Source organism: Pinus tabuliformis, chromosome 9 (genome assembly GCF_031772625.1).
Source record: "Pinus tabuliformis cultivar Carrire ecotype Pingquan chromosome 9, CPIR1, whole genome shotgun sequence".
Classification (NCBI taxonomy): Eukaryota; Viridiplantae; Streptophyta; class Pinopsida; order Pinales; family Pinaceae; genus Pinus; species Pinus tabuliformis.
The window spans coordinates 1,972,060,840-1,972,076,672 of record NC_142307.1 but is presented as its reverse complement, the minus strand read 5'-3'; the positions used below and the strand labels follow the sequence as shown (position 1 = coordinate 1,972,076,672).

The following is a 15,833-nucleotide window of genomic DNA, read 5'->3' as shown; positions in this document are numbered from 1 at the left end:
AAGATAAAGAAAATCCCGGATAAATCATCAAGGGTTGAAGACATAAAAGTAGAGAAATGAACCTTACATCAATATATTGCTATCAAGTCTGATGTCACAGTCACCCTGAACTACGATTATTCAAAAAGTCAACACAAGAGCATTGTTTGGTCCCATGTATTTTGCCACATTTTGGTGGAATGTAATTATGTAATTTCCAAAAAATGAGAAAATGTAAAATTTGTGGAAGCCCAAGGGTCCCACATGGAATGTAAAAAGTCACTAGAAAGTTATAGAGTCAAGTAGAAGCTCAAAGGTCGCATATTAATTCAAAAAGTCACATGGGATCTCAAGAGTCACGAGGGAAGGTCAAGAGGCACAAGGGATGTGGAGATTCACCTCATTTGTTATATAAACACCCTCATATCTCAAGAAAAGGACTTTTCACCTTGTATTCTTTAGCTTGGAATAGGAGAAAATATATTTATGAAGAAAACTAACACACATAACATAAACTAAATTAAATAAACACTCAGAAATATAGAAACTAGACATGGCCGAAAAGGCCTCAGCCTTACAACATTCCTCACATTTTCATTATTAATCAATCCAATGTACAAAGAATGATTACGTCGTAAGGCGTTCCCCTTTGAAATGAACTCCCCTTATTGTCTATCTGTCACCCTCAAATACTGTCAGATTATATGTTATACGATGGAGAGAGGTTGAGCCGTTGATTAGCGCGGTCGATTTCTGCCATAGCCGGGGTTCATATCACCGGAAGTCGGAGAGACGAAAATGGCTTCATATCACCGGAAGTCGGAGAGACGAAAATGGCGATATGAATCTGGGCATTGGGCACCTTATTCGCAAGGGAACCGGAGGGAGATCATCTGTCAGGTTTTCGTCTAACCCCACTAGGTTGTAACCATAGAGCGTCTATGATATGGAGACATCAATTCAATATATGTTGATGGTCAAACAGTGAAAACCAGGCATGGAAATGGCAGTTGGATTTCCTTTGTAATAAAAACAATTTCAATGATTGGGGAGATCTTGAAGTAGATACCCTAACTAATGATCATCTGTGATTCATTGTGTCAGTGGTATCATTGCAACCGTCTTTGGAGCCACGGGCTTCCTCGGTCGATATGTTGTGCAGCAACTTGGTATATCGCATCATTTGTTGTAGTGTCAATAATGTCTCTGTTTGTACACAGTTTGTGTTTTTTGTTTTTTTTTGCATTAGACAAATACTTTGGCTTTAGGCACTGTTGCTCACTGTTTTTATCAATGTGCAGCTAAAACGGGTTCTCAAGTTCTGCTTCCCTTTAGAGGTTAGGAGGATTCACCCAGGCATTTGAAACTTATGGGTGATCTAGGATAAGTAAGTGGTATAATTCTTTTGTAATTTGAGTGTTGAACTGTTTTGCATTTTTTCTCTCTTCCTTTCAGGCATGCATCAGAAACATGAAACAATTTTGTAAAAGCTTGTTTTCTCATTAACTTAATCCATTTTGTCTTTATAGGAACACATACGTGGGTTTTTCATACCTTTATTTTTTACATTGATAATATTAATTTATAATGTGTTGAACTTTCACTTTTTGTATGTGACTGGGGCCTTCGCTCTGCAAGGTTAATTCTGCCCTTAATCCCATTAGGACTCCAAAGCAGCAGCAGAAGATGATCAATAATGCCCGTTTTACAACCCCTCCTACCTTTTTTAATTTTCTATCATATAAAACTCACTTATTCATGCTTTCTTGTTTTTTCCTTAAGATTCTTCCATGCTGGTCTGCTTGAACAAATTTAATTCATTTTGAGCTGCTTGAATTGAAATGATGTGTGGGCAATGTGGAATTAAGAAGCAATGGGGGGTTTTATCGACAGATCCACTTCCTCGTCCTTCATGAACTCGGGTTTGTTGAGATCGGAAGTGGATAAGTTCATTCACAGTATACCAAGAAGCAGCTGTGGCGGTGCGCTCTCCACTGAATGCTCAGTTGCGCTCTCAACCAAAGCTTTCCGTTGGCTGTTTGGCGTTGCGGCCGTGTGAGTATGATTCCATTCATGTTGTGTTGTATTGTAGTTGCATAAATCTTTTTGATCCACATTGGTTGTGAGGGTTGGTCACACAATGGTTGTGAGGATTGGTCGGATACAGTTTAAAGTTTAGTTATAATGAAGTGGTGTTTCTTACTAACCCAATGATATGGATAACAGAGTGGTGTTTTCAATGAAGTGGTGTCTCCTACTAACTTAGTGGTTGATCAATTAAGTGAGTATGATTGCTTTCTCGGTCATCTTTCGTTTTGTGCAGAATTTGTGTAAAACAATGATTAGATAAGCCTTTCTTAGAGCATCCTGGATTGGTTTTACAGCTATACAATCCCCTCTCTAAAGATCAGCTCAAAACTCTGCTAAGGATAAATTTGTTAATGACAATCTCTCTTAGAGCATCTCGGATTGGTTTTCCAGCTATACAATCCCCCCCTCTAAAGATCAGCTCAAAACTCTGCTAAGGATAACTTTGTTAAGGACAATCTCTCTCAAGTTCAAAACTCTCCTAAGGATAACTTTGTTAAGGACAATCTCTCTCAAGCCGACTGTTGAGACAAGGGGCTCCTTCAGAATGCTAACTAATTTGGGATAGGCAACCTCAATTTACTAGATTTTTCTACTACCGCAATCTGTTGAGATTTTTAGCTTTTGCTTTCTGGCTATTTCCAATTGTCAATATATTCCTCTCAGAAAATGGAATACCTCAAAGGCTCTCTTGGAATACCTCAAAGGCTCTCTTGGGAGCCTTGTATTCTTGGACAATCATGTCAATTTGGACTGCATGAGAGATTGGTTGAGAAAATTAGATCTGCTCTTTCTGGATATGTTTGAACCTCCTCTGTCCTTTGCAAGGGTAGCTGGTTGGCTGACTTGTTGAAAGCACTATTTTTGTCCATGGAGACAAAAACTGTATGAATAATATTTTAAAGAACACAAGGTTTTTTTCACTCAGCATACTTAAGTGCATTAATCATGACACAACCAAAAATCTTACTATAGTCAATGGCATCATTATGAGCTCAACATAGCCATGGCAAGTTAAACATGAGTTTGTTAATGAACCCTTGAACAACAATGAGCACAAACTCGCTACAACAAAAGTCTAAAGATCAATTTAGAATGGGGCTCAGGTTTTGGTTCAAAATATTCGATTTTATGCCACGGCTTCAATAATGCCACAGAATTTAGAATTAACTCAAAGCCCAAAATTTCATCAGACTTGACATGTGAAAATTTATCCTGCTGTAGTCAATATTGGATGCCATCATATCATTTCAAACCTCTCATTGATCACGTGGAATTTGTTGCATAGATAGTGAACAAGAGTTTGACTTTGTGTCAATTGTAGGTCTTTTCTCCAAGTATCATAAGAGATCCTCAGACTTCCCTCAGAGGCAGGCCTAAACAAGCCCTCTGTAATCTACACATTTAGATCCTCAGATGAACCATTAGCTTATGAAAAATTCCTTCAGTACATAGATTACAACATGCAGCAAGTAGAAGATATAATCCACAAATGTTATCTGCGTGTCCTCTGATATAATCCTTGAAGCTAAAGGCAATCAATGGTGAAACAATTTTCATCAATAGGGATGCAAAAGATTTCAAATCCTCTTAGAAAATTTAACTTGTATCACCACATTCCTGTTAGCACTCTTGCTATAAATGATTCTTCCATATACCCTTCCTGTTTTAACAAAACTGGCAGTAGCAGGCTTTAGTGAAAAAGATTCTTGGATAGAGCAATACACATCGCAGTATAAAACCTCTTCCTGGTCATCAAGGCAACAATTGCCATCTTAGCTAAGGTAGCCTTTCACTCAGCATACTTAAATACATTAATCATGACACAACCAACAATCTTACTATAGTCAATGGCATCATTATGAGCTCAACATAGCCATGGCAAGTTAAACATAAGTTTATTAATGAACCCTTGAACAAAACTGGCAGTAGCAGGCTTTAGTGAAAAAGATTCTTGGATAGAGCAATACACATCGCAGTATAAAACCTCTTCCTGGTCATCAAGGCAACAATTGCCATCTTAGCTAAGGTAGCCTTTCACTCAGCATACTTAAATACATTAATCATGACACAACCAACAATCTTACTATAGTCAATGGCATCATTATGAGCTCAACATAGCCATGGCAAGTTAAACATAAGTTTATTAATGAACCCTTGAACAGCAACAAGCACAAACTCGCTACAACACAAGTCTAAAGATCAATTTAGAATGGGGCTCGGGTTTTGTTTTAAAATATTTGATTTTATGCCACGGCTTCAATAATGCCATAGAATTTAGAATTAACTCAGGATTTGCTTCAGGTCTTCTAGGGCTTACAAACCCGAAGCCCAAAATTTCATTAGACTTGACATGTGCAAATTTATCCTGCTGTAGTCAATATTGGATGCCATCATATCATTTCAAACCTCTCATTGATCACCTGGAATTTGTTGCATAGATAGTGAACAAGAGTTTGACTTTGTGTCAATTGTAGGTCTTTTCTCCACGTATCATAAGAGATCCTCAAACCTCCCTTAGAGGCGGGCCTAAACAAGCCCTCTGTAATCGACACATTTAGATCCTCAGATGAACCATTAGCTTATGAAAAATTCCTGCAGTACATAGATTACAACATGCAGCAAGTAGAAGATATAATCCACAAATGTTATCTGCGTGTCCTCTGATATAATCCTTGAAGCTAAAGGCAATCAATGGTGAAACAATTTTCATCAACAGAGATGCAAAAGATTTCAAATCCTCTTAGACAATTTAACTTGTAGTTGTTATATATGTGATGGCAAGCTATCTTATTATAGTGGAATACATGATATGATTGATATGATCAAAGTCAAACAGTTGACTTTGCTCATGTCCATCAAAAATCAGTTGATAGTTTTCATTTAAAAATATTTCTGCATTGTTCACTCTTTGCATGCCTTTATTTGGAAATAGTCAACTATGCACATCATATAAACATTCAGTCCATTACCTTGAGATTAACAAAATCCATTACAAGAAACACTTAACTATAACAAGCTATACATTTTTATTTGCTAGGACACCCACATTAGCTTACTTTATTCCTCAAAAACAGGTGGGTTTCTTGTTGTCATTAAATGGGACAAGAAAAAACATTCTTAACAATTGTAGGGTGTACAGAAATTCCAACATATCCTAGAATGTATTCATGGATTTGAATCCAAATAGCATTAGGAAAATATTACAATGTACCCACATATCCAAGAATGTATCCAAAGGTCAGTACTCTAAAAAAGGCATTAGGCTTTTTTGAGTCATAATTCAACTTTCATTTTTGGGACTCAAGTAGTTGTTGAGGCAAAAGATTATTCAATTATGGTGTTGCAGGGTTTTGATGTTATCAAAGCACACAGCCATCGACAAATCTTTCCTTGCTCCATTGTTGGCCCTAAAGGCACCTGGAGATGTCATTTCTTGGATCAGGTGACCAGGTTCTTCCCAGTTGCAAAATTGGACAAATTCAGTGAATTGAACTGAGAGTTTAAACTTCACCCCACATTTGGACTTGTTTGTCTACATTATTACAGGGGTGATTATGGTTTGTGGACTGCCTTTTTGGTCTTCCTTGTTAGACTATTTTACTACATTCTTGGTGAGTCACAAGAACTCAAATGCCATCCTATTTTACTTACTTGCTCATTCTTTCTTGCACAGTATATTGAGTTGAATTGCATGACATAACTGTAGTGTTTGACAAACTCAATTTGTTGGTAACAGGGGAATTGGAACTGCCATTTTTATTTGTGTTACTAGTGAATATTGCTCCTTATCAATCCATGAACCTAAGGCAAGTTGTTGTTTTCCTTAACAAATGATTAAATTGGTGTTTGGAAATGTGGATGGTAGTTTATGGGATGTTTTTGGTTTGCAAAGGAACCCAAGCTGGAATGGTCTTTTCCATAGCGGCTTCTGCATACTTGATCTATCAACACGTTACCAGGACAGGGGGTATTAAAAAGGCTTTTTATCAGGGAGTTGTTGTACCCACCATTGTTGTTGCGTCCCTTATCTGTGTGCCGTTCATATTCCTCATTAAAGGGTATATATTTTAATTTAACCAGGTGTCAGGCCTAAAAAGTGCCATATTTGTAAAGCCATCTGGACTCCCTACTTAAAATTTTCAAATTATTATTGTGGAAACTAGTACATGTAAGGTGGTGTGTAATAAAGATCGAGTATATAAATAAGTCCAACAAGCTGCATGATTGACTCCTTGGGAGCCTTGTCTTCTTGGCAAATCATGTCAATTTGGATTGCATGAGAGATTGGTTGAGAAAATTAGATCTACTCTTTATGGATATGTTTCAACCTCCTCTGTCCTTTGCAAGGGTAGCTAGTTGGCTGACTTGTTGAAAGCACTATTTTTGTCCATGGAGACAAAAACTGTATGAATAATATTTTAAAGAACACAAGGTTTTTTTCACTCAGCATACTTAAGTACATTAATCATGACACAACCAACAGTCTCACTATAGTCAATGGCATCATTATGAGCTCAACATAGCCATGGCAAGTTAAACATGAGTTTATTAATGAACCCTTGAACAGCAACGAGCACAAACTCGCTAAAACAAAAGTCTAAAGATCAATTTAGAATGGGGTTCAGGTTTTGTTTCAAAATATTCGATTTTATGCCACAGCTTCAATAATGCCACGGAATTTAGAATTAACTCAGGATTTGCTACAGGTCTTCTAGGGCTTACAAACCCGAAGCCCAAAATTTCATCAGACTTGACATGTGCAAATTTATCCTACTGTAGTCAATATTGGATGCCATCATATCATTTCAAACCTCTCATTAATCACCTGGAATTTGTTGCATAGATAGTGAACAAGAGTTTGACTTTGTGTCAATTGTAGGCCTTTTCTCCAAGTATCATAAGAGATCCTCAGACTTCCCTCAGAGGCAGGCCTAAACAAGCCCTCTATAATCTACACATTTAGATCCTCAGATGAACCATTAGCTTATGAAAAATTCCTTCAGTACATAGATTACAACATGCAGCAAGTAGAAGATATAATCCACAAATGTTATCTGCGTGTCCTCTGATATAATCCTTGAAGCTAAAGGCAATCAATGGTGAAACAATTTTCATCAACAGGGATGCAAAAGATTTCAAATCCTCTTAGAAAATTTAACTTGTATCACCACTCTCCTGTTAGCACTCCTGCTATAAATGATTCTTCCATAGACCCTTCCTGTTTCAACAAAACTGGCAGTAGCAGGCTTTAGTAAAAAAGATTCTTGGATAGAGCAATACACATCGCAGTATAAAACCTCTTCCTGGTCATCATGGCAACAATTTCCATCTTAGCTCAGACAGCCTTTCACTCAGCATACTTAAATACATTAATCATGACACAACCAACAATCTTACTATAGTCAATGGCATCATTATGAGCTCAACATAGCCATGGAAAGTTAAACATCAGTTTATTAATGAACCCTTGAATAGCAACAAGCACAAACTCGCTACAACAAAATTCTAAAGATCAACTTATAATGGGGCTCAGGTTTTGTTTCAAAGTATCCGATTTTATGCCACGACTTCAATAATGCCACAGAATTTAGAATTAACTCAAGATTTGCTTCAGATCTTCTAGGGCTTACAAACCCGAAGCCCAAAATTTCATCAAACTTGACATGTGCAAATTTATCCTGCTGTAGTCAATATTGGATGCCATCATATCATTTCAAACCTCTCATTGATCACATGGAATTTGTTGCATAGATACTGAACAAGCGTTTGACTTTGTGTCAATTGTAGGTCTTTTCTCCAAGTATCATCAGAGATCCTCAGACTTCCCTCAGAGGCAAGCCTAAACAAGTCCTCTGTAATCTACACATTTAGATCCTCAGATGAACCATTAGCTTATGAAAAATTCCTTCAGTACATAGATTACAACATGCAGCAAGTAGAAGATATAATCCACAAATGTTATCGGCGTGTCCTCTAATATAATCCTTGAACCTAAAGGCAATCAATGGTGAAACAATTTTCATCAACAGGGATGCAAAAGATTTCAAATCCTCTTAGACAATTTAACTTGTAGTTGTCATATATGTGATGGCAAGCTATCTTATTATAGTGGAATACCCGATATGATTGATATGATTAAAGTCAAACAGTTGACTTTGCTCATGTCCATCAGAAATCAGTTGATAGTTTTCATTTAAAAATATTTCTGCATTGTTCACTCTTTGCATACCTTTATTTGGAAATAGTCAACTATGCACATCATATAAACATTCAGTCCATTACCTTGAGATTAACAAAATCCATTACAAGAAACACTTAACTATAACAAGCTATACATTTTTATTTGCTAGGACACCCACATTAGCTTACTTAATTCCTCAAAAACAGGTGGGTTCCTTGTTGTCATTAAATGGGACAAGAAAAAACATTCTTAACAGTTGTAGGGTGTACAAAAATTCCAACATATCCTAGAATGTATTCATGGATTCAAATCCAAATAGCAGTAGGAAAATATTACAATGTGCCCACATATCCAAGAATGTATCCAAAGGTCAGTACTCTAAAAAAGGCATTAGGCTTTTTTGAGTCATAATTCAACTTTTATTTTTGGGACTCAAGTAGTTGTTGAGGCAAAAAATTGATTCAATTATGGTGTTGCAGGGTTTTGATGTTATCAAAGCACACAGCCATCGACAAATCTTTCCTTGCTCCACTGTTGGCCCTAGAGGCACCTGGAGATGTCATTTCTTGGATCAGGTGACCAGGTATTTCCCAGTTGTAAAATTAGACAAATTCCATTGAAGTGAACTGAGAGTTTAAACTTCACCCCACATTTGGATTTGTTTGTCTACATTATTACAGAGGTGATTATGGTTTGTGGACTGCCTTTTTGGTCTTCCTTGTTAGACTATTTTACTACATTCTTGGTGAGTCACAAGAACTCAAATGCCATCCTATTTTACTTACTTGGTCGTTCTTTCCTGCACAGTATATTGAGTTGAATTGCATGACATAACTATAGTTTTTGACAAAATTAATTTGTTGGGAACAGGGGAATTGGAACTACCATTTTTATTTGTGTTACTGGTGATTATTGTTCCTTATCAAGCCATGAACCTGAGGCAAGTTGTTGTTTTCCTTAACAAATGATTGGATTGGTGTTTGGAAATGTGGATGGTAGTTTATGGGATGTTGTTGGTTTGCAGAGGAACTCAAGCTGGAATGGTCATTTCCATAGCGGCTTCTGCATACTTGATCTATCAACATGTCACCAGGACAGGGGGTATTAAAAAGGCTTTTGATCAGGGAGTTGTTGTCCCCACCATTGCTGCTGCGTGCCTTATCTGTGTGCCGTTCATATTCCTCGTTAAAGGGTATATATTTTAATTTAACCAGGTGTCAGGCCTAAACAGTGCCATATTTGTAAAGCCATCTGGACTCCCTACTTAAAATTTTCAAATTATTATTGTGGAAAATAGTACATGTAAGGTGTTGTGTAATAAAGATCTAGTATATAAATAAGTCCAACAAGCTGCATGATTGATTCCTTGGGAGCCTTGTCTTCTTGGCAAATCATGTCAATTTGGATTGCATGAGAGATTGGTTGAGAAAATTAGATCTGCTCTTTCTAGATATGTTTGAACCTCCTCTGTCCTTTGCAAGGGTAGCTGGTTGGCTGACCTCCTCTGTCCTTTGCAAGGGTAGCTGGTTGGCTGACTTGTTGAAAGCACTATTTTTGTCCATGGAGACAAAAACTGTATGAATAATATTTTGAAGAACACAAGGTTTTTTCAGTGATCAAACCATGCCTTTTATTCAAAGTTGCAGATACCATACATGCATTGATATTCCTTTGCTTTTAAAAAATAAAGGATCCTCTATATTATGAGAGTATACTGAGTTGAAGGGTTTTAAAATTCAGGTTAAATAACTTATTTCTTTGCCTTTTATGCATGCGAGGCATGATCACACAAAGTTATCCATTATTCACAGTTCTGAAATATTGTGGAGCTCCTGTGCACAGTATTTATTTTCAATTTTTTGATATTTTCTATCTGTTTTCTGTCAATTTTTTTATGTCGCTTAATCTGGCATCCTTACTATTTTGATGCCAAATTTGTTACTGGATACAGAATCTATTTTGAGTCTACTAATTTTGATATTTTCAATCCGTTGTTCGATCCGATTACAACACATTCTATTTTCAATCCATTATATGATATTGTTGCTCCAGTGCACCTTCTGTCTTCTTAAAACAAGATAATACCACGGATTATATAACTCGCAATAAGTCGAGATATGCAGGCTGTTTAAGGCAATATCCCATTTTTTTTTCCGAGCCTTCTGTCTTCTTAGAACAAGATAATACCACGGATTATATAACTCACAATTGTCAAGATATGCAGGCTGTTTTAGGCAAATATAACTCACAATTGTCAAGATATGCAGGCTGTTTTAGGCAATATCCCATTTTTGTTTCTAAGCCTCTGTGACTTCAATTCTAAATGAGTTTCCATATAAAACAAGTAATTTTTTCTTTCTTTATTGAGAAAGAACATATGTTAAGTTTATATATAATATTATGGTGAAGTTAAATATTGAATTAGTATAAAGATAATTTGTTTATGATAGAAGGATCTATTTTCTTATAGTAATTGGATTATTATTAGTTTTTACTGAGGTAAGACTTTGCAATATAAAAAGTGACTTTACAATATAAAAAGCTTATTGACTTATTGAACAATGTAATTATGCAATGTTTAATATTGAAAAACAAATAATTATTATTAGTTTTTACTGAGATAAGATTATAGTATTTTTTTTGTTTATTGATTTATTGACCAATGTAATTTATAATGTTTAACTTTGAAAAACAAATATTTATATTTCAATATTATTAAAAATAATAATAATTTTTAAACATTTAATTGGACCATAATTTAAAGGTCTCATTCTTCTAGGGTACTTGATATTTTACTAGCTTAAAATTATAATTAAATTAAATCAAAACTTGATTCTGAAATAATATAAAATTAGTATAAACCTGACTTACAATGATGGGGGCTTACATAAACAATGTCGCGCCGTTCCAAATTTGGGATTTATCAATGTTTGACATTAATGCCATTTGTTCCCTTCCATTTAAAAGTTCAACTTGGTTTCCTGATCAAGAAATATCGATTGCATCCCTCCTTCTTAGCAACTCAATAATGATAAATGACTGAATTAACAATTCAACATATAAAAAGCAGAATTGTGAAAAAACATATGTTTTGTAATGTTGCTTCTCACCCATGCTTTTGTTCTCTTTAGAAAGTGATGTTCCTAACATTTATCCAAAGGGAAATTTTGTCAATTTTCCAAACTGGTGCAGCTATAAAGACAACCAAAAATGTTAGAAATGAGTACTATAAAAGAAAGTGTCTTATGTGTCATGCAACAAGATCAGAATCGTCTTGTCAATAATCAAGCTTAACATTCTAAATTTTTAACGCATCCATTCATGCTATCAAAGTAATGCAGAATCTTGTATGAAACTTACCAGAGGTGAGCTTGCTCCACATGAAGAATCTACGAGACAATCGACATATTCTCAGCACGTTTCTCCTTATTTCCACGTGTCACAAGAAGCAACTTCTAGACCAATAGAGGATAGTATAGAGAAGCATTCAACCCACTCCCAAATAGTGCTCAAACTTCGTCTTGTATTACCAATAATCCTGACAAGAGCACGTTCCATTCCTAAAATGGTGAAAACGTATAGTGTCCCTTGCTACAATTTCACGTCCAACAATCTTAGAAATAAACTTGACAGCATTATGACAGTCACCACATACACGAAGGTTCTTTATTATTCGAATAGGGGCCCCCGGAGGTGTGCTCATAAGCCCAAATGCAATGGCTAGCTTCTCACTGTGATGGAGGACAAAGTTTTTGTTCGGTACATAACCCGCCTCGTCCATTGGCCCGGCCAATGTATTCAACATTGCACGAACTTCCTCTATTTGTGGGTGTGATCTATCTGCTGACATGAATGCATGTACTCTATTCTTGACCTCAATCCCGCTGAACCCTGGCTTCTTTTTAGCGTCTCTGTCTTTCATCATTTTTCTAACCTTGGCTGCATCATCCCACCTGCCAGCTGCAGAATAGATATTTGAAAGCAACACATATTTCGAAGTATTTTTCGGCTCCAAATCGAAAAGAAATTGTGCGACACGCTTCCTATTTCCATATTGCCGTGAACTCTGCAAGCACTGAGTAGTACCACCCAGATACTGACATAAGGTTCAAATGGCATCTTATTGATGAAATCTTCTGCCTCGTCTAGACGACCAGCACGACTAAGAAGGTCAATCATGCAAGCATGATGATCCATTCTTGGTGTGATGTTATGTTCATGCCTCATGGAATGAAAGTAATAATGTCCTCAATCTACTAGACCTATATGGCTGCAAGTAGAGAGAAACCAAGGAAGGTTATGGCATCTGGACTAATGCCTATCAGTAGCATTTTTCTCAAAAAGTTTCAAGGTTTCCACCCCATCCCCATGCTGAGCATGACCAACAATCATTTCATTCCATGAGACAACATCACACTCAATCATCTTCTTGAAAACTTTCCGTGCATATTTTATGCCTCCACATTTGGCATACATAGTAACTAGGGCGTTGACCATAGACATCTAGACATGGGCAACTCAAACCCCATACAGACAATGTGGGCATGTATGTGTCTTCCATGCTCAAGCACTGCTAGGTTGGTACACACACTAACAATGCTAGCAAAAGTTGCCTCATTTGGCTTCAAACCAGTGTGTTGCATTTGACAAAAGAGTTTTAGAGCCTCTTCACTATGCCCATGCTGCACATACCTTGCAATCATTGCATTGCAAGAGATCACATCTTGTTCAAGAATTTTGTCTAACACTTGACGGGCATATTGTAGGCTGCTAGATTTAGCATACATGTCTACAAGAGCACTTCCAACAAACATATTTGAGTCAAAACCAGTCTGGATAATGTGGCCGTGAAGTTGTTTACCTTCTTCAAAAGTAGGTAAGCTACAACTTACATTGAAAATGCTTGCATAAGTGAATTGATTCAGTTTCACACCTATCTGTTTCATTTGGAAACCCTTTAAGGCCTCTTGATAATGGTCATTATGTGCATATCTTGCAATAATTGCATTCCATGAGATTAAGTCTCCTGCATTTTATCAAACACACATAGTGCATCTTCTATGGTTTGAGTTTTGGCATACATTGTAACAATAACATTGCACACGGAAACTAGGGACTGGAATCCACTTTTGATAATGTACGCATGGACCTATCTGCCAAACCTCAAATCAATGAGAATAGCACACACATTGACGACACTAACAAATGTCAACTCATTTGGCTTCATACCGGTTTGGTTAATTTCATTAAAAAACCTTGTGGCCTCGTCCGCTTGCCCATTTTGGGCATATCCTACAACCATGGTAGTCCAAGAAACATTGTTTCGAACCGGCATTAAATAAAACATTTGGCGTGCACCATCTACTCTCCGACTTTTGGCATACATATCAACAAGAGCAGTCCCAACAAATACATTTGACTCAAATCCGAGCTTAACAACCTATCCATGAATTTTCCTCCCATATCCCAAATCCACCATGCTTGCACATGCACTTACAACGCTGGCTAAGGTGAACTCATCAGGTTTTGTGCCCATCCATTGCAGCTGGCCATATAAATCCATGGCTTCAACCTGATCACCACATCGGGCATATGCCGCAATCATTGCATTCCAGGAAACTATGCTACGTTCATGCATTTTGTCAAACAGACATCGTGCATTTTCCACATACCCACATTTTTCATAGCCTGTAAGAACCATAGTCCATGAACAAACATCTCATTCAGGGATTGTGTCAAACACTTGGCATGCATCCTTATTTGGGGACAAGAACACAGGTCCTTGAGCTGCGGCCATGGTTTTAATACCAATCCACTTTTGACTTCTTCCTTGCTTGGTAGCAATTTACAGAAAACTCTGTACCCCAACAACTAGTAAGCTCGAAACTTGTTCATATCAGACACTAATATATCCATGGTTTTCAAATGGGCATCTCTAAAATTTTGGAAAAGAAATTTAAGCATTTGGCAACTTTTGACCTACTACTCATAAACATCAATCCAAAAAAGGAGTATGTGTTGTAGTATTTGTAAATGAGTAAACATTCAAATTTAGTTTTATATGAAAAAAGATTTAGTATGCATAATGAAACATTAAACTAAAATAATAATAATAAAACAGTTTAATTGACATCTCATATGAACTTAGTAGTGAAAAATGTCATTTTAATAGAGTTATGGCAAGTTAAGGAATTTGTGCATCCCTATATCTACGAAAATGTCACCGAGAGTTGAATTGGGATATTAAAAACACATTCGAGGTTTTATCCAAAAGAAAGTTCATGACATCTCATATGAAGTTAGTAGTGAAAAATGTCATTTTAATAGAGTTTTGGCAAGTTAAGGAATTTGTGCATCCCTATATTTACGAAAATTTCACCAGAGAGTTTGATTTCAGCAAGGAGTTTGATGGCTTTCACTTGTATTTTTCGAAACACCTAGTTGACAGAACCATGTAGTAGGAAAAGGACATTTAATTTTTACTTTCATGATGGTTTGTGACAGCTAGCAACCTTGTGTGCCCTCTTTAAAAGTGACAATTCGTTCTTAAATATGTAACATATGGAAAAACAAAATCTCCAAATACAAAAAGAAACTTAAAATAATGTACAAAAATATGTTCACATAAACAACAACTGTTACATGAATAATGGATAACCTCTATATAACATTAACTATAACTCATTATCATCCACCCTTGCTTTCGAGAATGTCCATTCACATGTTTCTATTCTTCCACACACTACTATTACTTATCCATATTCAAAACACACATAACTAATAGTTTCAAGTGTAACTCAATATCATCCACCTTTGCGTTCAACAATGTCCATTCACATCTCACTATTTTTCTACACACTATTATTTATAAAATATTTATATTCAGCGTACACATAACTAACAATCTCAATTGCAACTCTTTATCATCCACTCTTGCTTTCAACAATGCCCATTCACATGTTCCTATTTTTCCACACTTTATGCCTTACGGCGTTTCCTTTGCAACATCAGGTGCAAATGCTAGTAATAGTACAAATAAATACATGAGGAAGTTGGTCTCAAGATAGCACGTCTATCTTAGACAAACTTGGTTGAGATATTTTCTCAACAAAACACTAATCTAGGAGAACTAGTTGGAGAGAATCTATCATCCTAACTAAACTCCCTAGTTTGAGGAACTAACTCTAAATTATTAAGATTTGATTTATTTAATTATGATTTTTGGATTTATAATTGCTTTATTATGAGAGTGAGGCTAACATTCCCCCCCTCAATGATAAATCCAAAATAAGAACAAGGAACCCTCTTCCAAGTTCTCAAGTTGATCCTCAAAAAACATTTTCCTGAAAAACCGCCAAAGCTAGATGCTGAAGTGTTGGCATTATGATCCTGGTATGGATCTATGTTACAGATGTTGTACTTGATGGCAACACCCTCAAGTGGCAATGCTCTGATCAGGCTCTCAAAATGTTGAAAATTAAGAGGTACGCAGGAGAATAGTTCAAAAGGTGCATACACGCAGGTACACCGTGAAGGGACTGTGGCCACACACGCAGGTCACCCATTCAGAAGGTACGTACCC

General features: G+C 36.4%; 2 protein-coding genes across 4 annotated transcripts; one reads left to right on the top strand and one right to left on the bottom strand.

Annotated features, from left to right (window-relative positions):
* Positions 1-743: 743 nt before the first annotated feature.
* LOC149156908 (cold-regulated 413 inner membrane protein 1, chloroplastic-like) lies at positions 744-9,304 on the top strand. 3 transcript variants are annotated; one of them, XM_089438772.1, is made up of 7 exons: positions 744-879; positions 1,084-1,148; positions 1,281-1,366; positions 1,873-2,034; positions 8,731-8,834; positions 8,932-8,996; positions 9,122-9,304. In XM_089438772.1, exons 4-7 carry the CDS (start codon positions 1,978-1,980, stop codon positions 9,217-9,219), a joined length of 324 nt encoding a protein of 107 aa, XP_089294898.1. In that variant the 5' UTR covers positions 744-879; positions 1,084-1,148; positions 1,281-1,366; positions 1,873-1,977; the 3' UTR covers positions 9,220-9,304. The 3 variants fall into 3 exon arrangements, with proteins under 3 accessions (XP_089294898.1, XP_089294897.1, XP_089294896.1); XM_089438771.1 differs by having other exon boundaries at positions 789-879; positions 8,731-8,826; XM_089438770.1 differs by lacking the exons at positions 744-879; positions 1,084-1,148; positions 1,281-1,366; positions 1,873-2,034 and adding an exon at positions 5,617-6,128 and having other exon boundaries at positions 8,731-8,826.
* A 2,473-nt stretch (positions 9,305-11,777) lies between these two features.
* LOC149156907 (putative pentatricopeptide repeat-containing protein At3g23330) lies at positions 11,778-13,637 on the bottom strand. Its single transcript, XM_089444910.1, has 4 exons — positions 13,481-13,637; positions 12,847-13,277; positions 12,611-12,754; positions 11,778-12,347 (listed from the first exon to the last, which is right to left on the bottom strand). The coding sequence occupies exons 1-4, from the start codon at positions 13,635-13,637 to the stop codon at positions 11,778-11,780; spliced, it is 1,302 nt and encodes a 433-aa protein (XP_089301036.1).
* Between the last annotated feature and the right edge of the window lie 2,196 nt (positions 13,638-15,833).

What these genes read in the sequence shown, in the direction of transcription:
- LOC149156908 (XM_089438770.1), top strand. Translation starts at nt 5,923, where the DNA reads ATGTGGATGGTAGTTTATGGGATGTTTTTGGTTTGCAAAGGAACCCAA. An exon ending in GATGTCATTTCTTGGATCAG is followed by an intron (nt 8,827 to 8,931) that starts GTGACCAGGTAT and finishes ACATTATTACAG; the next exon opens with AGGTGATTATGGTTTGTGGA. An exon ending in ACTATTTTACTACATTCTTG is followed by an intron (nt 8,997 to 9,121) that starts GTGAGTCACAAG and finishes TGTTGGGAACAG; the next exon opens with GGGAATTGGAACTACCATTT.
- LOC149156907 (XM_089444910.1), bottom strand. Translation starts at nt 13,637, where the DNA reads ATGTATGCCAAAAGTCGGAGAGTAGATGGTGCACGCCAAATGTTTTAT. An exon ending in AGGCAACTTTTGCTAGCATT is followed by an intron (nt 12,755 to 12,846) that starts GTTAGTGTGTGT and finishes GCCCATGTCTAG; the next exon opens with ATGTCTATGGTCAACGCCCT. An exon ending in ATGCTCAGCATGGGGATGGG is followed by an intron (nt 12,348 to 12,610) that starts GTGGAAACCTTG and finishes ACCTTATGTCAG; the next exon opens with TATCTGGGTGGTACTACTCA.